Source organism: Hemicordylus capensis, chromosome 3 (assembly GCF_027244095.1).
Source record: "Hemicordylus capensis ecotype Gifberg chromosome 3, rHemCap1.1.pri, whole genome shotgun sequence".
In the NCBI taxonomy this organism is placed as follows: Eukaryota; Metazoa; Chordata; class Lepidosauria; order Squamata; family Cordylidae; genus Hemicordylus; species Hemicordylus capensis.
Genome location: NC_069659.1, coordinates 58,083,463 through 58,111,289, shown reverse-complemented (window position 1 = coordinate 58,111,289; position 27,827 = coordinate 58,083,463). Strand labels below are relative to the sequence as shown.

The 27,827-nt window shown below is 39.9% G+C and overlaps 1 protein-coding gene across 29 annotated transcripts in view; it reads right to left on the bottom strand.

Moving 5' to 3' along the window:
* The window catches only part of BBX (BBX high mobility group box domain containing), a 218,417-nt gene that overhangs the window by 109,105 nt on the left and 81,485 nt on the right, over nt 1-27,827 (bottom strand). For 14 of the 29 annotated variants that reach the window (XM_053311680.1, XM_053311689.1, XM_053311692.1 and 11 more), the window contains 2 exons: nt 21,227-21,323; nt 6,494-6,573 (listed from right to left, as the gene is read on the bottom strand). The exons of 10 other annotated variants lie outside the window; for them this stretch is intronic. In XM_053311680.1, the coding sequence (XP_053167655.1) occupies nt 6,494-6,517 (24 nt within the window). In that variant the 5' untranslated portion in view covers nt 6,518-6,573; nt 21,227-21,323. The remainder of the gene's footprint in view (nt 1-6,493; nt 6,574-21,226; nt 21,324-27,827) is intronic. 5 more of the 29 variants (XM_053311698.1, XM_053311708.1, XM_053311700.1 and 2 more) reach the window with 1 other exon arrangement.

Below are 27,827 nucleotides of genomic sequence, written 5' to 3'. Positions count from 1 at the left end.
ACTAGTGAGTCAGAGGGCTAGAGGGTCAAGACATTGGTCATCCCTTCTCCACTGCTCTGACACTATCCCTTTGGATATGTAGATTGTTAATCTCAGGGACTAACTTCCTTCCTCTCTCTCTCTTCCCTACCTGCCCTTCTACCTTGCAACATGGCAAGCCTCTCTCCCTGCACCATGTGTGCAGAGAAGATGCAGAATCCATCTGCAACCAGCTAGATAGATTAGAGATCCTAACTCCTCACTTTCCTATCTAGAATGGAGTTCCTTAATAAATGCCTTATATATTGATTTGAAACTATGAATTGGCTCCAAGTTACTTTACTCTCAGCATACACGCATGCCTAACTAAATCCGCTGTGTTGTGCCTCTGTGCACTCTGCTATAATGAGAAAGGGATTCTCTCACCACAGAGAATTTCCAACAGCTCTGATATTCAGGGCTTTTAGCTATTTTATTGGTGTTATTGTGTTTTAATAGCTTAAGTAAGTAAGTAGCTAACACAACAGCTTTGTGCTGGCATGATGTCATTCCACAAGCACTTCATTAGTCAGGATGTCAGCCACTGTGCGTATCCCAGGTTTCCACAGCACCACATTATAAAAAACAGTTCTAGCTGTATCAGCCATTCCCTGGCATGTCCTCCAAACTGAATACCTGAGGTTTTATGACACATGTACCAAACGCTGAATGAAGGAGACAGGATGGGGTAGAATATATAAGAAATTGAGCATGGCCACATGGCACCAAGGAAAGACAAAATCCTAACAGCACCTGATGTGTGTCACGAAAGAGAAGGAGTATGTAGTACCAACTGTACTGAATTGTTGTACATCACTGTGAATGCCTTTTAAAAGGCAAAAAGGTATAAGTGTATACAAACATACAAATGAATCAATGAGAGAAAAAATTGGACAGTTTACAAAATTAGATATACTTTCACAGGCAGGTAGTGTGATAGAGAAGCCCATTCACTGATGGGATCAAGGAAGTAAGAGTGAGTGAGTGAGTGAGTGTGTGTTAGAGAGACCGAGAGCGAGAGAAAGAGCGAGAGAGAGCGAGAGCGAGAGAGCGAGAGAGCGAGAGAGCGAGAGAGCGAGAGAGAGAGAGAGAGAGAGAGAGAGAGAGAGAGAGAATATGAACATAATGGGTGCCTTGTAAACAAACCGTGTCAAAGGACAATCCACTCACTCTACATTCCATTTCTCAATGAACACCCAGAGAGTTACAAAGAGTGAAGAGTAACGTCGTACAATCATGCTTTCATTAAGCATGACATATTAATGTAATTTCTAACAATGATTATTTGACTACATAAATAATAGCAGAATGTGTGTGAAACTTCTCCTCTTTTTTTCTTTTTTAGGAACCAACAAATCAATCTACTCAGATTTTCCATGCTGTTAATTCAGAGCTGCAAATTGGTTATAGAAAGTATTGAAAAACATGCAATGCTGTTTTTTAAAAAGCAATATCTCTCCTACAACGTTTCAGATACACAAATTTCCTTTGTTAACAGTGTGCACTAGAAACAAGCATAGCAAAAGCAGGCTCATTTTACTGCATGACTATTAGGTGCCACCTAGTGGTCTGTAAAAAGAAATTACAATAATAAAATGACAAAATGAATAAACTATACAACTCCTGGCATTTGTTAACCTTGAATAAAAACCCTCAGATAATGTGCTTGGTTTTTAAATGTATAAGAATAGGTAAATGTATTCCTCTGCACAGCCATCTTGGATATGAGCTGTATAGCACCATCATGTTCAGAAACAAGGCCCATCATGGTCCATACAACTGAAGCATAGGATTCTGATACATTTTATTTCTTCTAAAGGTGCAATCCTCATTACCTAGGGACCATTAATTTTATTAGAGACAGAATCAGCACCATTGTTTCCAGAAGAAAGAAACAGACCATCATGACACCAAACCAAACTGAACTGGCACTTTAGTGGGGTGCTCTGTGTGTGTGTGTGTGTGCGTGCGCGCGCGCAGTGGGGAAACTTGCTGCAAGGTTTCAAGATCAGCATTTCAAAGAGCATGAAGAATCCCAGAAACGTCGGTTTGGGGCAGTATACAAATGTGCTAAATAAATCATGAGTTGATTTTTGGAATAAAGGATAATTTAAATTTCTATTGCAATGTTTATTTCTTTGGATATCTGTTTCAAAGGCTTAATATTGTAAGCCCTTGGGGAACAGGGGTAGCTGTGGATGAAATTGCTCCAAGGTGCCATATCAATATGATACTGTCTTTTTCTTTGGTGTTTCAATATGTTATCACATAAAAGTTAGATTGAAAATCAATTATATAATAAGTAGATTAGGGTGCATCTATTTCTATATGAACACCACTTTGTTAAGGGCTTCAAGTGAGGTCTGACTCCAAGAATATCTAAATAATCAGAAGCAAGTATGATCACAAGGATCAGGGCATTTTTTAGTAGCGGCACCTATGGAATTCCTTCCAAAAGGAAGCTTATTGGGCTTGCTGGAATTTTGCAGAAGGCTGAAGAAAAGGTTCCTGTGTCACCAGCCTTCTAAACGTATGAAGTGACAAAGATCTCCTTCTGCTGACTTTATATGTCATTTTTATTGCTGTTTTAGATAATTTATCACATAGTTTTTCTTATGGCTGTTCTGCTTTATTATTTGATTTTAAATTACCTTGAGAGTGTCTGAAGGCCTGAACAGTGGGATACATATGTAAGAAACATATACAGCTAATTTAGCTTCACAGAATCCAGACCTAACAAAGGCAACTAAAACAATATCAGTCTTCTAAAAACTTTTGCCAGCCAGAAAATGAATATCCAACAGACACTTCCACAGCAACTGTAGACACTTAATATTAATAATAAGCTTGACATAATATGCTATTAAATTCTCAGAGTGAATTTCCCTGTTAACCACAAATGACAACATAATAATAGTGATGATAATAAAGGCTAGAAAAGCTGTGCACAAAATCACTGAAAGCAACCAGCATTTGATATCCACCCACATGACCGCCACAAAAAGCACTTTTTCTGTGTACAGGATATCATGCTATTATGTTAAGCTGCATTAATGAACACGGAACATTCCTGATTCATCAGAGCAGACTAAGACTTTCTAGAATCAAAAACCCTTTGGTTTAGAGGAGAATTAAGGTTCTTACCATCCACTTGTTCTAAAAAACATGGAGACTGTACATTAACGCGCCCATCTTAACTTAACTTGCATACTACATAAGCAGCAACATCTCACATATTGTGCTTGATTACAACTTAGGCTCTATAAACCCACACTTCGCTCATTCTTTCAGCCCCAATCCTCCTCTTTGGCAGGTTGCAAGCAACTCCAAAGCTAGCATCAAAGCAATACACATTTTTAGTTAGAATATCTTTACATGTTGAAATTAATTCTATGGAACACCCATTAAATGAAATGAATCCAACAGAATTGCCAATTTTGAAATAAATCCTATTGTAAGACACTAAGTTGCTGTGAAGTTAATACAATGCAGCTCATTCATACAATACAGTCATTCATACAAAAATATGTATGAGTGTACAGTGTATACATGAGTGTACAGACATCTGATCACAGGTTCAAATGGCTCAAATGGGCAGACAGAACTAGCAGTACGATCTATGCCAAGTGCCAACTAGATGAAAGCAACGAAGTTTGGTTGTGATAATAATTATCCATACACAAGTATAACAACACTATTCGATATGAAAGTTTTCAGATCATTACCATCCCTAAAAAAAGTTGCTTGAAGGTTCCTATATATTTAATCAGGACTGCCATGTAAAGGGCTACTAGTGTTTCACCTTTCCTTTCCAACACCTGTTACAAAAAAGTATAAAATATTTACAAGTACAAGTGTTAAACATGATTCCCAATCAGGCCCTATTTCAATACCATATTAGGCTAGTCCAAACAATTCTACAGTCCCAACTAGTGTGTGTAGTCTGAGACTTACACCCCTTTTAAACACTGCAAGAAATGTTGTGGAATATTTTTTAGACTATTTCATTGGTGCACCTGAAATTCCATCAGGGTAATTGTGTTTGTTTTAGTTTAGAAGGGGGAGTGGGGGTGAAAAATGAGTCCTGTGGCATCTTTAATGCATAAACATTTGTTAAAATGTAAACTTTTGTGGGCTGGAGCCCATTTTGTCAGTTGCTGTATCTGAAAGAATGGGAAAGGTTGTACAACAATATACTTGATAACCTAAAATTATGTGCTGAAGTTTTGTTTTTTGTCCCCCCCCCCACTCTGCTAACTAGGCAAGGAGGGATCTTTCAAAGTAGTGATTCTCTTATTCTTATCAGGGAGAGAGCAACTGGTCCTCTTCAGTGCTAGCACAGCATCCATCCAATGATGGTGGTGTCTACCCTTCTATCCCTTTTTAGACCGTGAGCCCTTTGGGGACAATTAACTATTTTTTCCTTATTATTTTTCTATGTAAACCACATTGAGAACTTTTTGTTGAACTGCAGAATAATAATAACAACAACAACAACAACAACAGATGAAACAGTGGACCACCTAATCAGCTGTTGTGAAAAGATCACACAGACTGACTACAAACAAAGACATGACAAAGTAGCAGGGATGGTACACTGGAACATCTGCAAAAAATACAAGCTACCTGTAGCCAAAAATTGGTGGGACCATACAAATGAAAAAGTGGTAGAAAATGAAGATGTAAAAATATTATGGGACTTCCGACTACAAACAAACATCTGCCACACAATACACCAGATATAACTGTAGTCGAGAAGAAAGAAAACCAAGTGAAAATAATCGACATAGCAATACCAGGGGATAGCAGAATAGAAGAAAAAGCAATAGAAAAAATCACCAAATACAAAGATCTACAAATTGAAATGGAAAGGCTGTGGCAGAAAAAGACCAAAATAATCCCAGTGGTCACTGGTGCCCTGGGTGCAATTCCAAAACAACCTGAAGAGCACCTCAACACCATAGGGGCCACAGAAATCACCATCAGCCAATTACAAAAAGCAACTTTACTGGGAACAGCCTATATTCTGCGACGATATCTATAATAACAGAAACAACACTGAGAATAAAATTCAGCCATCCCAGGTCCTTGGGAAGGACTCAATGTCTGGATAAAACAAACCAGTCAATAACACCTGTCTGACTTTGTAAACAATAATAATAATATTGCTGCCTAAAAAAATATTGATGCTTCAAGGCGCACCTGAGTTCTTTGAATAATTATACTTGAATAATTCTGCTTGGAATTATACTTACTAGCTGGGCCGGGTGCAGAGCATCTGCGCCTCTGCCGGCCTGCCCAGCCCGCTTCCCCGCCACACCTGGTCGCAGTTTCTGGCCAGCTTTCAAGCTGGTCCATCCCCTCCTCCTGCCCGCCACCTGCTACTGCGGCCAGGCCAGCCTGCTGGCACCTCATCCTGGCGGCTGGGGTGGGGCAGCCCACCGCTGCCTCCTTATCCTGGCGGCTGGGACGGCCCGCCGCTGCCTCCTTATCCCAGGGGCCGTTTTCTTCCCGTCCCCATTGTTAGTCCAGCAGCTGCTCGCGAACTCTCGCGAGAGCTACCACACATGGCATTAGCAATTGGTACGCCTAGGAGAAATAAATATATAGATAAGTGCAACACAATCTAACTTCACATTTTCAGAAGCTTAAATGTTATATATGAAGGTGTGATATTGAAGACTTGAACTGACATAAAATACATAATGGGAAGCTTTTGATTACCAAACATTCTATTAATATGTCTATACTAGGTTCCATTTAAAGAAAGATTGGATTTTTTGACTACACATCAATTTATATCAGCAATGTAGAAATAATTTTTATTTATGAATCTTAAGTGCTAGGAAGACTCACCAATGGAATTTTGTCTGCTCAGAATCCACTTGTCAGTTGCAGCAATCATTTCTGAGCTCCTCTTATTGTGCAGAACTCATTATAATTCTTATTTATTATTACAAAGAATACCAAATTTGCTAAGACTCAAACCATCTAAAGAGGATGTACAAAATCTGAACATAGATATCCTCAAACCAAATATAAATTATTTTGTGCATCTGAAATATCTTTGTCACATATACACCTCTAAATCTCTTGAGCTACACTGTTCTGAATACACATTTTGGAAAACTGGACACCCTTTTTGTACTCTTCCCCACTCAGTTTTGTGAAGGAGGCATTTACACCAATGATATTATCAGTATGACACCATAGAAATGGATACATATAATTGCATATTGGTACATTTATATATGACAGTCTTAAATCTTCAGTTTGAATCTTTTGAGTGGACAGACAGAGAACTTATAGTAGTTAAGAATTTTTGACAACCCTGTTCTTAAAAAGAGCATAGCCAGTCACAACTCTCCGATGGGAAGTATTCACCAAAGGACATACTCAATTGCTCCTAGAAATACTAATGCTACAACAGTATATTGATCTCTTATATTTCAGTTTAATTGGTTTTAAAACTTACATAATCTGCCCCTGAGTAGATCATATCATTACTGATGAAGCATGATCAGCAGGCCTTGATCTGTTGCTGTCTGAAGGAATCTAGTCAAGTAAACATACAGGAACCCTCACTACCCTGCACATTGTGATCTAGAATATCTCAAGTCCAATGTTCTAGAACACTTTCCTACTTGTTTAGTAATAAAAAAAGACTTTTGCTTTGTTTAAAACAATAGCACCTGCCCCCCATTTTTAAATTAATAGCAACTGAAATAACAACCTAGATCACAACTGTGTGCACACCAACTCTACCTAATACATTTCAAAGCAGGTTTTAGTTAGTCCCTATATATATATATATATATATATATATATATATATATATATATATACACACACACACACACACACACACACACATATACACACACACACATATAAACATTATTCAATAATTTTATAATTTGCATAAAACATTCTTTTTATAATGTACAGTCTTTTTAAAATGTTCATGAAACATTTTATAAATGTTACTCCTACTATCCAATGGAACATATTTAAAAATACATGTGAAATATCATCATCATCATCATCATTATTATTATTAATAGTAATAGCAATAACAATAAAAACACTACTAAAATTATGAATTCAGATCTAAAATAGCTATTATCACTTGGCCATGTCTATGGGTAGGCTGGTATATACCAAAGAGCTAATTTTCTTATTACATATGATGGGTTTTCTTATTAATTATGATAGCCCCCTTCTACTTTCAGAATTGCTTGAAAGTAATCCAATTTCTTCCCGCCAAAATCAGGGGGAAATTGGCTAATTCTGAGGTTCAGAAAATTAACCTCTTTGCTAGCTTGCCCCAGCCTTAAGCAATTCCTTCCCCCACTAGGCATTGTGCACTGGTCCCCATGGAGATACACCCCTAATGTGTTAAAAGACTTGGCAGGAGTGGGGTTTTTTAACCTCCCTTCTAAAATTAACTTCCTCTTATCCATGAAGAAGGAAAAGTGTGGCTGTTAGGACATGTAGTCTTTCCCCATGACTTCAAGGAGGAAGACTACTAGTCCCATCAGTCACTGCTCCTTCTCCTTTACTGCAGGCAGGAAGTAATGTTAGGTTCCTTTCATGTCTTTTTACATATTAGAGACAGGGAAGAGCTGCTTCTGCTTGCCTTAAGCTAGGATTCTTTGCTGTACATAAAGGCAGGATTCACACATAACATGGCATCTCAGGTAGGTACAAGGTACCACAACCCACAGACACATGCTGCTTCTACTTCCAGTGAAAGTTCCGATATGTCAAGATCATGTCACGCAAACCTACCAAACTCCAGTCTGCTGATCACGGAAGCACCTACCATGATGGTTACAGTGCTTCCCTTTTCACACAATGCGACTGGAACCATAAGTGGCTAAAGGGTGTGTGTGTGAGAGAGAGAGAGAGTGTGTGTGTGTGTGTGTGTGTGTGAGAGAGAGAGAGAGAGAGAGAGAGAGAGAGAGAGAGAGAGAGAGAGAGAGAGCCAGGGAGGGTCTTCTTACCCACTTTTGTCACCGTAACTATGAGTGTCCCCCCCACCATTAGAATCACAACACCATCTAAAAAAGCAGGTTGATCCTGATTTTCTTAGAAAAAAGAATACTCAACCTACAGAATTTCAATCTTGTTAGGACTGAGATTCAATTCATTAGCCCTCATCCAGCCCATCACAGAATCCAGGCAGCAATTCATCAATTCCACTGCCACACCTGAATTAGATGTTAGAAGAGAAGTAGATCTGACTGTCATCAGCATATTGGTGACCCATCAACTCAAACCTCTGGATGATTTCTCCTACCAGGCTCAGTGCAATGTATAAAAGTAGGCAAAACAGGATAGATCCCCGTGAGCCACTATAGCATAAATGTCAAGTACTAAACCCCAATCACCATTTTCTGGAAGCAGCCCGGCTGGTAGATGTCAAATCAACACATTTTATGACCCCACATAGCCACTTAAGGACAGTAAGCTCAATGGTATCAAAAGCTACCAGGAGGTCCAGGAAAATCAAGAGGATTACACAACAGTAGTAGTATACTAGTAATCCATCCATATACTCTAGTAGTATACATAATCCATCTGGACAATCAAGTCAGTTTCTGAGCAAGATTAAAATACACTTACTAGATAAATATTTGAAGAGCAAATACAGCATAGTTATGGAAGGGTTCCCAAAAATTAAATTAAGAGTATCCTTTCCAGAGTTCACTCTGGAGTTCTTATGAATAGAACCTAATATGTCATAACTGGCTAATAGTTTCTGAGTTGCAGAGTGATGCCAAAAGCCAGTACAATCATTTGTTATATTCATCAGTTTAATCAGATGTTTCCTTGCATAAGTCTAATTTTGCTAAATGAGTCCTTTTCACACACAAGTACCAGCTGTACAGCTTCTTTTAATATTCTGAAGTAACATACAATAAATCAGTGTTCCTTTTATGATCCTGGGACACAGTAGGAAGATCAATTTCCATTATCATATTTTATTAATAAGTCTGTTCTTAGGAAAAAGAACTTTGAAACAAATAAACAGCCTTGGGAAGCCTAAGAACAAGTTTGAGTTATTATTCATCTTCCACTTTAATGAGAATGTAGACAGAAACATCATTTTGCTTAGATTATTGTCAACTGTAAACATTCCAAAAAAGTGGTAGTGAGACTGGTTTGGAAACTACGGAAAGCTTAATATTAATGTTTGGATCTTTATTTAACTTTTGGTTTCAGAATTTGAAGGGCTTAGCTTTTGATGTGGCTAGATTTATTTCAAAAATACAATTAAAACCAAACATTTCAAGCTGTTGAAGATGACAAAACGAACAACCCAAAATAACATATTTTTAAATCTGGCAACTGACTGAACACATAAGAAGTCCTTCAATTAATTTCAGAGGGCAAATAAAGTCCCTAACACCATTTTCAGTGGTTTGCATCTTAAGTCCCATCATACCTCCTGTTATGATTTCTTCTCATTAAGAAGAGTGACACCTGACATGCAAACAGCATCATTCCACATGAAACAGATGAGTTCAGGCTCTCTTGACAAGTGAAATTACACTCCCTGAATTTTTTTCTGGGGGCGAGTGAACTAAATGGCTTCAGTTTACAGTGGTTTATTTTATTTAGAAATGAACAGAGGGCAAACATATTTGCTTTTGTTTTTTTAACTAAAACCATAAAAATACAAACCTTGCTTATTCTAGTCATGCAGCAATGCACTTTACATCTTATAGTAATTTAACGATATTCTAGTTTACTACCTACATTATTAAATTAAGTTTTAGCCTGCCCTCTAGTGTCCCAGTTTTCAAAAACCTTGTACAGTTTATAATAATAACATCTCAATCCTATTTCTTTTTACTCAGGAGTAGGTATCATTGCTTTCTAATGTGGCTTACTCCCAGGTAAATATATATCAGTTTAAAACCTTAGTTTGGTTTAGATTTGAAGCCTACTCTGGGAAGAACACAAGCAGATTCGGGGAGGTAAGCAAGCTTTTCTACACAAAACAACAACAACCGCTTTTTCTCCAACCAAACTAACAGGAGGAGGCGAGATTTTACGGGGCTGGTTTCTCTTTAAGCGAGAAGTCCCAGTGGTGTGTGTGTTTGTTTATTTTTGCAAGGGCATTTGCCAGGGATTGCTTCGGGCGGGCGGCGGGGTGTGTGTGTGCTCTGTGGCATTTAGTTGCCTGGAGAGGGACAGAAGGAGGAGTCAGCTAGGGATGTAGTGAGTCACAGCTGGTCACATCCTTGTTTCAGTTTGAAGCCTACTCTTTATATAAGAGGTGAAGGCCAGAGAGCTTAATGAACAGGGATAGCATACAGGGCACTGGAGTTTTGCATGGAGTTAGGTGGGGAAGTGTGTGGGGGAGCCTGATGAGTCCCCTTGATCGCAAGGAGCCCAGTGGGAAGAGAAGGTAAGTCCTACTCCCTCCTTCATATTCTTGGAAAAGGAAGTTTAAACTGCTAAATAGATTACCAATACAGCTAAGACCTAACTTTCTAATAAACAATTTCCAAATACTCTAAACAGCTAACAAAAACAGTTATGAAGATAGAAAGCCAGCAGGGCAAGGGGCACTTCCCAGTGTATTGCACAGAGTGTCACATGAATGACTACTTGCTCCATGGGCAGAAGTCATGGAGGTGTGCTTGGTGCAAGGAGCTCCTGGCTCTCAAAGAAAAATTTTGTTCCCTTGAGACCAGGGTGGTGGATCTTGAGATGCTCAGAGAGACAGAGAGGTATGTGGATGAGACCTTCAGGGATGTGGTAGAGGCATCCTACTCCAAGACTGATAGCTCCTCTGCTGTTAGGGAGAATGAAAGTCTCAGGGGAGGACATCAGTCTGAGAAAGAAGGAAATGCTCTTTTAGAAGGGACCCCTTCCATTGATGATGAGCTCATATCTTCTTGCACAGGGGATACTCCTCTGGGGGGTGGGGGCCTCCTTGCAGTGGGTGATTCAATCAGGTATAGAGAGATGGGTCTGATGAGACCGACATGTAGACTGCATGATGACTTGCCTGCCTGGTGAAAACATCACACATGTCTAGATAGGCTGTTAGGCAGTGATTGGAAGGAACCAGCTGTTGTGGTGCACATTGGCACCAATAATGTTGGGGAAATTATTATTATTTATTTATTCAGAAGGTCCTGGAAGCCAAATTTAGGCTGAAAGGTAGTGTATCGAAGTCCAGGATCCCCAAGGTGGCATTCTCAGAAATGCTATCTGTTCAATGCACAGGTAGACAGGCAGAGCTGAGGGGTTTCAATGTGTGGATGAGATGTTGGTACTGGGAGGAGGGGTTTAGATTTGTTAGGCACTGGGATACATTTGGGGGCAAGCAAAGCCTGTACAAAAGGTACAGGCTGCACCTGAAACAAGGTATTTAAGCTGGCACTTAAAATAAAAAGGTCACAGAACAGCTTTTAAAATGACACCTGGGGAATAGTGACAGGAGCTGGGCAGTATCCTGTTTGGCAAATACCATCCCTTAAGGTGTAAGGGTGTAAAAGATTCAGATAAAACAGAAGGGGATAGGGACCTGGAAAAGGTGCAGAAAAGGGCAACCAAGATGATCAGGGGCCTAGAGCACTTTCCTTATGAGCCAAGGCTACAACATCTGGGGCTTTTTAGTTCAGAAAAAAGACAACTGTGGGTAGACATGATAGAGGTCTATAAAATCATGCATGGTGTGGAGAAGGTTTAATTTTCTCTCTCTCTTGCATAACACTAGAACCTGGGGTCAACCCCTGAAATTGATTGCCAAGAAATTTAAGACCAACAAAAGGAAGCACTTTTGCACACAATGCATAATCAACTCTGCCACAATATTTGGTGACAGTCAACAACCTGGATGGCTTTAAGAGGGGTTTGGATAACTTCATGGATAACTTCAACGGCTACTAGAGGACTATAGGCCACCTCCAGCCTCAGAGGCAGGATGCATCTGTTGAGCCACTGTGTGAAACAGGATGCTGGACTAGATGGGCCTTGGGCCTGATCCAGTAGGGCTATTCTTATGTTTTTATGTATTTGTTCATGTTCAGACTGATGAACTTACTTGTATGTGCCTCAAAATTCAGCCGGGGGGGGGGGAGACACAATTTGTATACAATGGATTTAGTACCTAATTAGGTACTAAAGTATGAACTTTCATTACATTATGGGGAATATATCTTATAACATTAAGGAAACAAGTAAAATGTATTATGTGGGTCTAATCAAATGTAGTTTAAAGCACTGTGCAAAATACAAAGACTTGAATCCAAAAGTGCTCTTCCACTAGTACATAAGTCTGCAACCTTAAGAGCTCCTGCTCAACCATTAATCAAAATATTTTGAGAACTACATCACACACATACATATAAACTCTGTGTGTGTGTATACACACACACACACACACACACACATGCAACTAATAAGTATTGGCTGCCATTCTGCACAGAGTAGTATGTGCATTTCACAATCACCTGTATTGCCGTGGGCGTCTAAACCACTGCCCTCGGTGTAGCACGAAAGTGCTCTTGCGCTATTACATAAAATCACACTTCACGTGCAATTGGGTGATTTTATGTATTAGCACAAGAGCACTCTTGGGCAACACTGCAGGCGTTGTCTTAGGTTCCCAAAGCAGTGTAGGCAGTTGAGCATCACTATGATATAACATAAAACTATACTATGGGAATGGCAATGTAACTTAGGGGATGGGGATGCAGCTCAGTAGTAGAGCATCTGCTATACAGGAGGACCTCAATATTCATGGGGTTCCATTTGTGGCTGCAACTGCAGACACAGAAACTGTGAATATCGAGTCACTGGGGGTTGTGGGGTCACAGGGGTTAGGTTCTTGGTCATCAGGAAAATCGCCAAAAAATTGTGGGGGAAATGCGGGGAGCACGACTCCCTACAATGCTTTGCTGCTCCCCCTTAGTCACACTCTGCAGATAATAAATCTGCAAATATCAAGGTCCTCCTGTATATGCAAAAGCTAAGAACAACAACAAATATTTATATACTGCTTTTCAACAAAAGTTTCCAAAGCGGTTTACACAGAGAATTAATTTATTTAATTAATCAATCAGTAAAGGTTCAATCCCTGGCATCTCCAGGTAGGGCTGGAGAAAATCCCTACCTGAAACCCTGGCGAGCCGTTGCCAGTCAGAGTAGCCAATACTGAGCTAGATGGTCTGACTTGGTATAAGGCAGCTCCCTATGTACCTACACACGTGGACAAATGTGTTGGTACTGCTCCATGAAAAAAGAAGAACCCGCAATTGTCTCTGAAATAACCAGAAACTGACAAAAGTAATTGGTTTATTCCACATTGTTTATTCCACATTTAACAAAAATCAGACTTTGCTTTAGAGTTTTGATGCAACAGAATATTTCAAATAATAACACAAATGAAAATGGCATGGACAAAAATGATGGGACCCTTAACCTAATATTTTGTTGCACAACCTTTAGAGGCAATCACTGCAAATAAGCAATTCCTGTAGCTCTCAATGAGACTTCTGCACCTATCAACAGGTGGTTTGGCCCACTCTTCCTGAGCAAACTGCTCCAGCAGTGTCAGGTTTGAAGGGTGCCTTCTCCAGACTGCATTTTTCAGTTCTTTCCACAGAAGTCTCCACAGAGACTTTTCTACAGAGTTATTATTTGAAATATTCTGTTGCATCAAAACTCTAAAGCAAAGTCTGATTTTTGTTAAAATGTGGAATAAACAATGATAGGTGCCAGTTACTTTTGTCAGTTTCAAGTTATTTCAGAAACAATTGTGGGTTCTTTTTTTGTGTGTGGAGGGGTACCAACACATTTGTCCATGAGTGTATTTTTAACAATGGATTTTGAACTTGATAAGCTTGGCGCAAACTTGCCTTCAAGAACACATCAAAGCATTATTTGTTTACTGTTTATAGAGCACATTTGAGCCGCAATAACTCCCAAGACAGCTTACAGTGCAAACAAATTTTAAAATTCCCATTTAACACAACTCAATTCAGACAAAAATGTCCAAAACACAACACTCAAACAGCACAGAAATAGCAAGCAGCAGAAAAAGCAAGCCAATCAAAACAGAGCATCAGAATAAACAAAAAGGAAAATACAAAAACCCTAAACTCACAGCAAGAATAACATGCATGATCTAATCATTGAAGGCACATAGAAAGTGTCAAATCTTTACTCTCCTCTGAAAAGAGAGGAGAAATTGTTATGGTTAAAAAGTGAAAAGTACTATTAGTTTGCACTGTCCAGCACAGTATCTGACATTCAGACTAAGGAAGAACTGGTGCAGAACAGCAACTTCCAGACTAACTGCACCAGGAAATGGGCAATTCTTGATTACCTTTGCTTCCCCAGGCAGCCTTTTGAAAAGTACTATTAGTTTGCACTGTCCAGCACAGTATCTGACATTCAGACTAAGGAAGAACTGGTGCAGAACAGCAACTTCCAGACTAACTGTACCAGGAAATGGGCAATTCTTGATTACCTTTGCTTCCCCAGGCAGCCTTTTGTGCCACCCAAACATATGTCCCTGTGTTATGTGCAGCCCTCAGGGACACACTTCGGATAGTACAAAGGGCTTCCTGGGGGAGAGGAGGTTGTCAAAAATCACCCCCACAGTGTGCTAGTGCAGGTAGTCTGGAAGTGGTGTTAGTCTTGCTGCACTGGGGCTTCTTTAGTCAGGATGACAGCCTGCTCAGATAATTTTTGCTGCTTGGCTAATGGATGCTATTATAAATACAAACATGGATGGATATATATTAATGTCATTTGTCATTGCACAGTGCTGTAAAAGACACAATTTTTAGAGAGTTGTATTGCTTGCACACTCAAACAGCACACAGTTTTACCATTCACCATAGATAGAAGGTGCTATACCTTCTGATACTATCAAACTCAAATTTAATATGTAAGGTAGAATGTGTAAGGTTTCCCAAGGGAAGGGTAACTCTTGTTGACACTTCCACGTTAAGGACAGAAATTTAGATTCAGAGTCTTGACTGATTGGAAGGGGGAATTTCTGATTAGAAAGTACCAAAAGCTTAGTACTGAATTCATCTTCCTTGTGTATATGGGAGGGGATCCTCATAGAGACATTTAACTATTTCCCTGGCTCTCAGCCAGGTGCACATAGAACCAACTGCACTGAAACATGCCTGACCATTACCTAGAATGGGTAATGTACATGCCCTCAGAGACCACTCCAAATCACAATTTAAACTGTGTCAAAACCTACTTCTCCTGAACAACACAAAAACAAAGTCTAGAAATGTCCCTTTCTAAGGAGAACTATGATGAAAACTAATAGCAAAGCATTTTTTCTTCTTAGCATGTGTTCACTACAAAATTATACACAACTTACGACACCCAAAGGAGAAGATACTGATGGATTTCAAAAAGAATCCAGCCTTCAAAAAGAAAAATCAATAGGCTATGTTAGAATAGGCAGAGGGAAGTGCATTCTGCTTTACAAAAAATGATATTGGTGATTATTCCAGTTTCTAGAAACTTCTTGAGTGTGTCACTGTAAGGTTGCCTACACTAAAGCTGATGATGAGATACATAGTCACATTTTTAATGCACGACAGGAAATTCTTCATCTCTTCCAATTTTTCATAGAAATGCAAAACATTTCTGTATACACATACCTATGCAGCACAATTCTACACATGTCTATTCAGAAATCCTGTTAAGTTTAGTAAATTCAGTAGTAAGTGTGCATAGGATTGTACCTAATTGGAAATTATCTGAATAATTTTGAAATAAAACTTCAGCTTGCTTAGAGAAAGGACGTGCATTGCCTTGGGCAAGCTACTAGCTATTTAAGTGTTATATTAGATACTTCAAAATTGTGCTTAACCAGATTAAGCATGGCAACCATATTAAAAATAAATATTAATGGTGAGAGAGAGATCCATGGTCTCATAGACTGCAATAATTTAAAGTTAGGCTGTTTAAATAGCAATAGCATTTAACTATGCACAAGTTTACAACCATAACCATTTCATATGAAGAGGGAAAGAAAACCTGTACAACGATGCACCTGCATGCAGACAACTTGCTGATAAAGTATATGCCATGATAAAGCATATCCCTCTTAGACAAAGGAGAAGAAGAGTATTTTAACTTACTTACTCAACATCCAGCTAGTATCAGCATTATTATTCATTATATATAAAGCAGTTTCAATGTACACAGTGCTTTACAGAATAGTGTAACCAAAAACAAGCGGTACCTGTCAATGTTCCCTCTAAGGCATGTGAATCTGCACATGCTCACACATTTTCTGATGTCCGCTCAGTTAATTTTAGATTCTGCTCAGTTTGAATCAGGAAGGCCCCACTCTGAATGCATGTGCGCATATACTGCCTTGATACTGATGCCCAGAACAAAACTCATTCTGCACACAGAAGGAAAAATATTCGAGAGAACACTGGTCCCTGTCCCACATAGCTTACAATCTCATTTGCAAAATGAAGGACACAATAGAGGGCATGGAAAAAAGAAAGGGTAATGCAGAAAAAGAGAAATGAGAATGCCAAGAATAACAAAATGCTAATGTGAGTAAATAATACCTTACATAAGATTTGGATCCGCGATGAGGAATGAAATATTAGGCCAAGGGACTACCATCACCTACTTTCATTATGACACCACCATCCTTCATTAATAATCCAGGATTACAGAAAAATTTCTTAGATTTGATCTGCACAGTCACATCCAAGAGAGGTTTTAGACTGATATTTTCAGAAGAAAGGGGAACCTGCTAGACTACTACAGAAAGGCAGGATTGCTGGAGTTAGTTTTACCTGGCCACATACAGGCCAGAAATCCAGTGGGCACACAGGATGGGAAGTTGGTATGAGAGATATTAGTGCTCCAACCACGATTAAAAAGACGTGCAAGAGAACAAGTAATTCAGGCAAAGCTGCATGCCTGCATAGGAATTTTCAGGAAATAGTGACATCACACTTTACTTGTGTCATTCTTTTTTGTGTGGGATGAAATCTGAATTATGGTCTGCATTTTCTTACAGAAGGGTAGAGGAGACCTCTGGTGGCCAAACACAACACTAGCAGCCACATTTTAAAAAAAACTTCTGATCCTGTCAAAGCTTGAGCCTAGAAACCAGAGCCTATGAAATCCATTATCACAATATATCTCCTAGTCTCAAAGGTGCCACAGCATTTTCTGTTTGACAGCTGAATGTAGCAATACATGTCATTTGCTTTTTTAAACTTTTTTTTTTTTTGCTTTACCAGTTTAGAAACCTGTCTTGTTTCACACACAATTGGCATGTAGATACACCCACGTGATTACAGGTTACAGACCTAAAATATGCAAAATTCCAATGCGAGCAGAGTGACCTAAAACATTTGTTTCATTTGTATAGTGATTCTACAAGAACCATGGTTATAAAAATGGGTCCCTGCCCCCCACAACAATGAGAGCTGAGAAACAGAAGAAATACAGAGTACAATATATGCTGCCTGGGTAGGGAGAGAGAGAGTCATAAACTCTTCTTTACTTCATTTACCTGTTCTTTGAAATGCAAAATCTATTTATCTATTATGTGATTAAAAAAGGATACTGGGAAAATAGCATTTAAGTACAAAACAAGCATATATTAATTATCTGACTATAATTATTAAGCATTATTATTAGAACCCATCTAAATTTAAAATGTAGATTTATACCCTGAAGCATATGACATTATTCAATTATCATTGCCCAGCCTGCTCTAGATAGAATTTTTATGTTTACATTTTACAACTCTGGCAGACAGGTAATATGCATAATTTAATGAAAGCATCCTTAATTCATAATCTGATTTTTTGTCCAAGAAAACATAATTTTTAAAAAAAATAATGAAAAAAATTAATTTTACTTTTAACTTAATTTAATTTTTAAAAAATTAAAATTTTTAAAAAATTATGACATGCAAAAACCAATTTCAAACTACTACTTGGTATGGTATTGTACTATACCCTGATGAATTATTTTTCCCATTGTGGCACTCAGAATTCAGAATACCTGCCACAGTATTGTTTATGGGGTTGGGGTAGGGGGGCTGTTACACTACTAGTTTTTAGGTGTCCAACTATTTCTCTTTGCCTGACCTTTTTCTGGCACTTGATTGGAATATAGTTCATGGGATTTTTTTTCTGTGGCTGCTGGATCTGCTCCCCGTTCTCTTGCGGAGGCCATGTGTGTGCTGGTAATGCACGTGGGTTGCGGCGCGGGGGGGGGGGGGGAGAGTGTCGCAGCTGCATGGAGCGGTAGTCATGCAGGTAAGGACCGGATCTACTCACTTTTAAAGGTGCTGCTCACTCCCTCACCCTAGAGGGATGTGCACAGATTGGCCACCTCCATGGTGACGCTGACTGGGGAGCGGAGAGGGACGCTGCAGTCCCACACGCCCACTTTTTATGAGAGCGCCAGCGGGGCGGGGGCTGGCAGGTAGGCAGAGCCTCCCCTGCCCCTTAAAGAAAACCCCCTGGCCTCCCAGGAGTGCACGGAACCAGTTCTGGGCACATCCCTATCACCCAGTGCTTCACTCAAACTGCTGAACCAGAATGAATTCATATTATGAATGGTTCATATTAGAACCGGTTAATACCTAAAATTGGCATGCCTGCTACACACAGCATAGATGCATTTGTGCAAGAGTGCAAGTACTTTTCAGAGTTCACTCATGTGCTATGTTAGACTTCAAACATATTGCTGAGGGTCCATTCTAAAAGATTACTTCTGGAGCGTGAGCAAGTTCTGAAAAGTATTTGTGTTTTTGTGAAGTGCCCACGCTGAGGACAGCAGGTACACCAGCGCAGAAACTAGCACCGCATATTGGCAGATGGTAGCAGTGCCGTGGACCACTACTCCCAGCGTTGGTCACTGATTGACACACAGACTAAATTACTCAACGGTACTTGCACTGAAATTAATGGACAAGATAGTCATATTAATCTTAATGGACCCGTTGTAGAGTAATTTAGACAAAATGTCAACCACTAACCTATTCCTTACTTACTTATTTTTTAAAAACTGCCTTTCTCAGAAACTGTTCATGGAGGCTTACAATAAACATGGGAACATTACAATATGAATTGTAGATTTTTATTTTACACAAATCTGCAAAAAACAACAACAAAAAACAAAACCTGACGGGGGTGGATGTATTAACAAGCAGCTGGAGTTGTAAACTTAGGGAAAACAATCTAAGATTTGGAAAACAACATTAGCATTAGCAACATGATGGGTAATGCATTAATTAAAATTGACATTCAAATCATAATGGATTGTATCTCAAGATATCATTCTGCAAAGGAAAGAACTTGTTTGTATAAGAAGGAGTGGTGATTTTCACCATTTCTCTTTTCCTCTGCAGCTCCTTATACCTCCTGAAAATTGGCTCCCAAGGACTGAAAGTTGGTTCCTGAGGGACTCTCTGATGCAAAATGGCATGAGGAAGATCAGTAAAAATTATCCTCCCAATGTTTTTTCATGGAATGACACCTTAGGGTACAACCCACTAAGGCTTCCCACACGAGCAGTGTGGGGGTTTACGGGGAAAGCGGGTGTAAGCAAGGAGCTAGCCCTGGGTGGCCGAGGATTGGGGGCCTCCTAGCCCCCAGAAGTCCCAAGGTGCCCCACGCAAGTGCACGGGGCATTCTGCGGAGCCCCCCGAAGCCGGGGTACTTGTTGTAGCCTCCTGGTCAGGGGTCTCCTTGTGAATCACCGTAGTGCAGAGGCGCGCAGCGGCGACATACAATCCAGTAAACAGGGTTAGTGAAACGCTTGCTCTGCTAACCCTGTTTAAGGGGACGGGCATTTAGGGAGGCTTGCTGCCAGGAGCCGTGCAGCTCCCATTGCAGCACATGACCAGGAGAAACTGGGCTAGGCTCCCTTAGCCTGGTTTCATCTGGTTGTGAGAATAGCCTCACGGCCTGAACAGTGAGAAGGAAATTAGCCTAGATAAAGTTAAGCACTTAGATTCCACTGATTCAAATGGGAAAGTTAAGCAGACATTTTATTTATTTATTTTTCAAATTTGTAGAGCACCCCAAATTTCCGTTTCTGGACAGATTACAACAACATAAAACAATTTGAAACCTTAAAACAATTTAAAGCCACAGTACAGTTAAAAAGCGTGGATGAAAAAACAAGTTTTTAGAGACTTCTTAAAAGTCTTCAGAGATGGAGAAGGCTCTTATTTCAAGCAGGTAGTATATTCCAAATGAGCTGGTAGGAACTGCAGATTTAACTTTCTTCGAGCAGATGCCTGCTCAAATGTGGGACTGTCCTCTCCCCCGGACATCTTCTAGTAGTGGGAAGATGAGTGTGTGTGTGTGTGTGTGTGTGTGTGTGTGTGTGTGTGTGTGTGTGTGTGTACCAGAAGCCCCACACTAACCTCAATTACTGGAATGGTGCAATCAGTACTTCTCACATTTAAGAAACAGAAATAATGAATGATGAATCGATTTGCATGCTAATCCTAACAGCCACGGAACTGGATCAGTGGTTCGCATGTTTCACAGAAGGGCAGAACAGGAACTACATTCCCCGAAGAGGCTGCTTCAGAGCTTCGCCAAAATGTTGCTGAGCAATTCCTCATGCTGAGCATGAGGCGGGGAAGCAATTTTCACTGATCTCTCCTCCTTCTACAAATACTATTTGGCTGCCAGGAATATGTCCCTGACATACTCCTGGCAGCCAAATAACACTTTTAGAGGGAAGGGAAATCAGCACAAATTGCTCCTCCCTTTCCCTCCGCTTGTGTTCAGCAACACTCCGGCTGAGCTCTGAAGCAGTCTCTTGCAAGAACATAGCTCCTGTTCCACTCTTCTAAACCTGCAGAGCATGTGAAATGGCATTTTTTAACATCCCAGATGAGGGTCCCATTACCTTACTAATTATTTGTTCTAGATTGAACGAATGCATTTGTTGCAACTCTAAAAAGTACTCCCTGTTTCTATCCATCCTCTTATATATGGCATTGTATTATTATTATGTTAATATTATGTATACACTGTATTTGCTTAACACCCACACACAAAGTGGCAGTATTGCTTTTGCTATTTTTAAAAGTCTGTAATGAGAAAAGTTACTTTTCCATTGTGCACAACACAAATGCCAAGTTCTAAGGCTATCTGCTTATAAACAATAAATTTCAATTAAAATAATATGATTTACTTACAGGTATATGAATTTGGGATCACAACCATTATCCTCTCTTCTACTGCAGTATCCTCTCACCTTCAGTGTCCTTCTTCCAAACATTACAGTTCACTACCCTGGAAAGTTCTCACTGTTAATATCCGTCCTTGATAAAAAATTAAAGTTGAACCTAATATCTCAGTCTAAGTTTTTTTACAATTACATTTTTGTCCAGTCTTTTAAAACTAGATTAACAAAAGAAGCTATTAGATCTTGGAACCCAAATTTCTTAGTCCTCTCTTAAGCTTGAAACACAACCATTAACACACTCATATTTTTCTCATTTTGCATATATTTAAACAAACTTCTCAACTATAACATGTAGTTTCAGACTTTCAAAATAGCACTAAACAGTAAAACAAATATTCTGCAGCATGATTCAGCCACTTAAACACTTTAAGTTCAATTGGGTTCAATGGGGAAATTTAAACATTTAGCTCTCCCATTGAAATCAATGGAATATTACATTGTTTAATTTTGGTTGAATCATACCCATTCATTTATTATTTGAGTCATTTAAGCAAGAAAGTATGCATCATGTTTTAATCTCTGTGCTGCCAACTTGCATATTTAAAATTATTCACTTTGCCAAAATCTTTTTGAAGTTGGTAGCAGTTTATGCCAAAGGAAAGATCTCCATTAACTAAGGTCACAGAATACTAGAGTTGTTACTGATTTATTACTTGGATCAAAGAAAAGTAATTACATAATTATAAACCTTTACCTACTTCACAATGAGGCTGTATTCACATTTCAGTGTTTTAAAATCACATCAACTACTTTTGTTTCCACTCCAGCACTAACTTCAGGGTAACTAGCCCACCACCTTACTGACTGCACACTTCTTTTTCTTAGCAACTTCATTAGCCCTCCACTTGTTCGTGCCATAAAAATACATTTCCCTTATAATAATAGCAGTAATATAGCACTTTTCAAGTGGTAAAAGGACCACTTAGTAACCTCAGTAATCTTTACTCCAACAACCCTGGAAAACAGGCCAGGGTTACTATTTTCATACTGCGGACTGGAAACTGAAGCTGAGAAAAACAGTGGCTTGCTTCGTGAGTTCATGATGGAGGCTGGATGTGATCAACGGATCTCCAGGCTCAAACTCTTAGCCACTACACAACACTGATGGAGATTTTGGTTATATTATTAGCCAAATCCATTTTAACATCTGTGGTCATTACCCAAAGAAAAGTATTTACAGAGCTGCATATCTAGCAGATCTTTCCTATCCACCATCACCATCCTATATACAGACATCCCTTTGGTGTTGTCACAAAACTGCTTTCAATGGAAGAAGTAGCTTACATCCATAGCAGTGCAGTACTGAAACAAAAAAAAAGTGTCCTCCTCTCTGTACAAACAAGGGCATGGGGGCGGGGCTTACAGTTCTGCTGCATCTGCAGATATGCCCACAATTATTTTGAATAATGGCTACAGTCATTAAAACTAATTTAGTTTTAATTTAACCAAAATCTCTCTTGTTTTTTTGCAGCCGCAAAGAGAGCAGAGAAATCCTTGGTTCAAATCTGTGAAAGGCCATTAGTGACCATGAGGAAGTTCACACGAGCAAAGTGAAGTGCCTCAAGGGGGTTTGCAGGGAGAGCAGACTTAACCTGCACACAAGCAGGGAGCCATCCTGGGTGGCTGGATCGGCCGCCCACATGACTACCAGCTCTGTCACGGAGCCGGTAGGGGCGGCACTCGGGGCATTCCGGGGGGTGGGGGTGCGTACCGGGAGGCTTGCTGTAGCCTCCTGGTCAGGGGTCTACTTGTGAGTCGCTGTGGCACAGAGATGCACCGCAGTGTCTCACAATCTTGGAAACGGGGTTAGCGGAGCACTCACTCCACTAACCTCGATTGGGAGGTTTGCTGCCGGGAACCATGCAGCTCCTGTTGCAGCACATGACCTCCAAAAAGTGGGCTGGGCTCCCTTAGCCCACTTTTGGGAGGCCGTGTGAATAGCCTCAGAGTCTACCAAGTCACAGACAGTTGCCACAGGAATATGCACGCTTAACAGAAATTAACATCATATTAAAAACAAAATGAAATACAAGCAACAAACTGTGAACTACCATTATTACATTTTAATAGAGCAGTGTTGGGTGTTGAAAATGTTTACATAAATTACATAAAGCCACTAATTGCCAACTTAAGTGTATATCCAGTTTTAAGAACATAGTTTAACATACACTGCGTGCAACCAACATCCATGATTAATTCAAACAGCCACAAAGCTGACTTAATGTCTTTTAACATCCCACTTGAAGATCCTGAAGCTTAACTGTTTATTAATACTAGGTTAAGTCTATGAATTTGTTGCAACTCTTTCTGAAAAGTATTCCCAGTTTTCATTATTTTGATATTATTTAATGCACTGTCCATCTTTCAGATTTACATCTTTTAGAAATATTTTTGGTGCACTATTCCCAAGCCCTGATTGCAACACTTGTGACAAATGTGGTAATTAGGATATTCCTTTCTATAAAATTATCATAACTACATTACTAGCCTATCGTATTAACTTCTTGGGGAGTGGGGTGAACAGGGATGTTTTCCAACACTAAGAAATGGTTGCTGGAGCTATGAAAATAATCTTTCAGAGGTGGAGTATTTGCTTCCGACAACAGCTTTCATGAAACACAGGAAAGTGATCTCAGCAGTACTGAGAAGAATGGGGTGGAGCAAGAAGAAATTGTGCAGAGGAAGAATGAAGCAGGAACAAGACACGTTGTTTGTGTCTCTGCTTAGCTGTGCAGTCTAACGGCACTGCATTACTCGCATACCAGTAGTACTGCTAACATAAACAATAATAACCCACCCGGACTTTCACATGGCAGTGGATTTTTATTGCTCATGAAAATATGGGCTTGAGACTTCTGGACCATCAGCCAAATTTTAAAGTGTCCCACTGAAGGAGGTCTCATTGCACTGAGAGGAGTTTGTGCTATAGATGTAGTTTTCCAGTACTGTACACTTGTTTTCCTGTGGCTAGAAAGAGACGGTTGCTGCTTCAGAAAGTTGAAAGAAGGAAGAAAGGAAGGAAGAAAAGGCATTAATGGTACACAGATTTTGCAGGCTGCATAGCTCTTTAAAACCCGCAAACTTTGACCAGAGCAAAAATTGAGATTAAAGAAATAATAGCAATAGCAATAGCACTTACATTTATATACCGCTCTATAGCCGGAGCTCTCTAAGCGGTTTACAATGATTTAGCATATTGCCCCCAACATTCTGGGTAATAAGGATGCACAGCATGGGTTATGATGTCATCTTCAGTTCTCTGAAATAACTTTTTCTGTCTTCAGCCAAAATTACCTTAAGGCACACCTTCCCATTCTTTGGGTTTGTCAATAAAATATATTTATTACTTTTATATCCTACCCTTCTTCCAAGGAGCTCAGAGCAGCATTTTGGCATACAACAACCCTGCAAGGGAGACAGCGAATCACTCAAGGCCCCCTCAGTGTGATCCACAGACAAGCAGGGATTTGAACCAGAGTTTTTCATATCAAGCCATGAGCCATACAACTAAAGTACAAATAAACATCTCTGAAGGAGACAGGTATGTTTTCCACATAGGCATTTTTAAACAGCTAACAGAGACGCTGGCCATGCAGACTGCAATTTCTCCTTTCATCTTGCAAACACCCATGCCATGTATAAAATAGAGCAGAAAACTGCCCATCACACTTTGATTATAGAGACTAGAAACACCATTTGACTGCATCACACAACCAAAATTAGTTCTGTCCCAGCACTCCGCATCATCCTGCAAAATTCCCTATTAGTCTACATACAACTTTATCTAAGAAACTTCAATTTTTAGTTTCAGACAATAGCTTGCATTCCCCCAAATTAATACTGCTTTGTGTTAGTGTCATATCTCCCCAAATACCCCAGTTCTTTAGTCTTCAACAATACATTTTGTTTGGACTAACAAAATAAGAGTATTCACACGTACAGCCTAACTCAAGGTAGGGTAGCCCAGCCTGGGCTAGGCTGTGCGCGTGAAGCATCAGGATGGAGCCCAATCCCAGCACTGCCCCAACACCAAGCCTGAGTTTTTAACCTGGCATTTAGCCGAAGTTAAGCGAATCTGATTGTCTGGGTGACTGCTGCCAGCTTAAACCGCTGGTTTAAGCCGCTGCCAGCTGCCCAGAGACTTAAGTTTGGGTGGGGTATAAATTTAATAAATTAGTAATAATGAACAGCTTTCTTCCAGCCTGCTGCAAGCTGGGGGAAGGAGAGATCAGCAAGGAAGCAATAAGCCAGGGGGAAGGAGATAGCAGCTGGCATACTTGTGCCCTGGGACACCCGGGGGTGGGGGGAGAGTCTCTCCACTGCACTGCAGCTCCACTGCACTGGATGCATGATGCGGTGGAGGGGAGGTTGGCGGCTGCTTGTCAGGAAAGGCATGTAAGCCCCACAGCCCACCCTCCCTCCCCAGCAACATTGTGTGCATGATCTCAATGAATTACAGATAACTTCTGGATGAAACTGGCCATTCACTGAGGTAATTCACACAATCAAAAACTGTGTTCTACCCAGATTTGGGGCTGTGTGTCTACACAATCACTTCTACCCAGAGTTTCCTCCTACCCTGCTTCCACACAACCAAAAACTGGGAGCACACACATCTGTCAAAACTGGGTAGGTTGATTGTGTGAATGACTTCAGTGAGGTCGTTCACATGACCATGTGGGTGGCAGGCAGGGGGAAGGCTGGTTTAACTCACCTTCCCCCCAGATGGCTGCTCCCAGATGATCCATGCTGCATGCCCTGCAGCGCGGAGCTCTGGAGGCCAGGAAGACGCGTCCTAGCCTCCTGATATCCCACAATGCACCGTGCAACATGCCCCAGCGAACATATGATCAGCCCAGGTTCTTAAACCTGGCTAAGAGCTCAGTTTGAAAACGGGGCTAAGCAGTTATCCTGGCAGTTCTCACACCCAGTCTAACCCAGGCTGGGTTTCCCTAGCCTGAGTTAGGCTGCGGGTGAGAACAACCTCACTGTTTAGAAGCAGAATTTTGTGATTTGGCTATAGGAAACAAATGAATGCTTCTTTAGCAAAGTAGTAGTGCTTCAATTCAAGGCAACTGTGAAAATGTAAGGAAGATTAGCCAGGGTGGATCATACAAAACATTAATCTAATCAGATGTTTTGATACATGGAAGAGCTATTTGCACAGGGGTTTTCTTGACAATTGGTTATAATTAAACAGAGTAAAGATCTCTTAGTAGTTCAAGTCCTAACTGATGTATCAACTAATTCTACAGGAAACCAAAGAAATAGAAACACAAAAGCAGCAAGTGATTAGGATAAGAGACACAAGCCACGGAATGAATTGCTCAGAATAAGTAGAAGCACTTCTAAGACACTTCTTCAGGTTGAAAAAATAATTTTTGAAATTGACAAATTTGGCCTGGTACCATAGTGGTTTCAGCACTAGTTTATCAGTCATCTTATGATGAATGACTAGTGTCGTCCTAGATAACTGCATACCATAAAAGTCAAAGGTAACTTGGTGAAAAAGGAACCACTGTATAACAGAACTTTATAGTTCAAGTCAAACACTAGCAATTCTATGTAACTTTGAAGCTTATTTGCAATCTTGTTATTTTATCTGACATGATTAATTATAGGAACAAATAGGAAAATAAAATAGAGAGCTATCTTATACAAAGTTAAGCTATTGGCTCATCTAGGTCCATACTACCTACACTTACTGGTATTGGCTTGTCAGGTTTCAAACAGGAATCTTTCCGTATCCTACTGGGAGATTCCAGGGACTGAATGTAGGACCTTCTGCATGCAAATCACATGCTCTGTGATTTGCATGCAGTCACAGAAATACAGCTCCTCCCTGCACCTATAGACAGACAGACAGACAGACAGATAGATAGATAGATGCCATCTAGCACCACTATCAGCAAGCACACAATCATGAGTACTGAACAGGTTCTGATTCTGATTTGCATAATATACAGTTCTTTATTCCTGTATGTATCAGAGAAGATCCATAACTCACAAGTTATTTAAATTTGAGTATGGCCAAGATAGAACAATGTCCTGATCATATATGGCAACTTGCTACATGGAGATACAAGGAAAAATGGTTGGGGGACCCCCAAACCTTTGTCAGAGAAATATATTTTCATTTTGCTTTTAAAACGTCATTCTTATGAAGTTGTGCAAGAAAAAAAGAAATGTAGTACTGTTTAATCAACTATTTGATTTCATAAGGGTAGAATAAATTAGTCATGTTTTAAATAAGAAATAAATTTAAAAATCCTTTGAGGCCAATTTCTTTTGGCAGAAGAATGGAACAAATGTTTATTTTGCCATATAACCATCTCCTTGACTTGTAGTCCGGCTCTAAAATAAATCTTCAAAAGATCTATAACAAAGACTTCACAGATAAGAGCACAGGTGCTCAAGCATAGTCATGGGCATTAGACATGAAATTCACCAAAGTGAGATGTAATACTCTCACAATATTTCTCACAGGCAAAACTGTGAGGAAATTTTACCACCATTCTTTGATTAAAATTTGCTGAGGCAGTCAAGCTCAG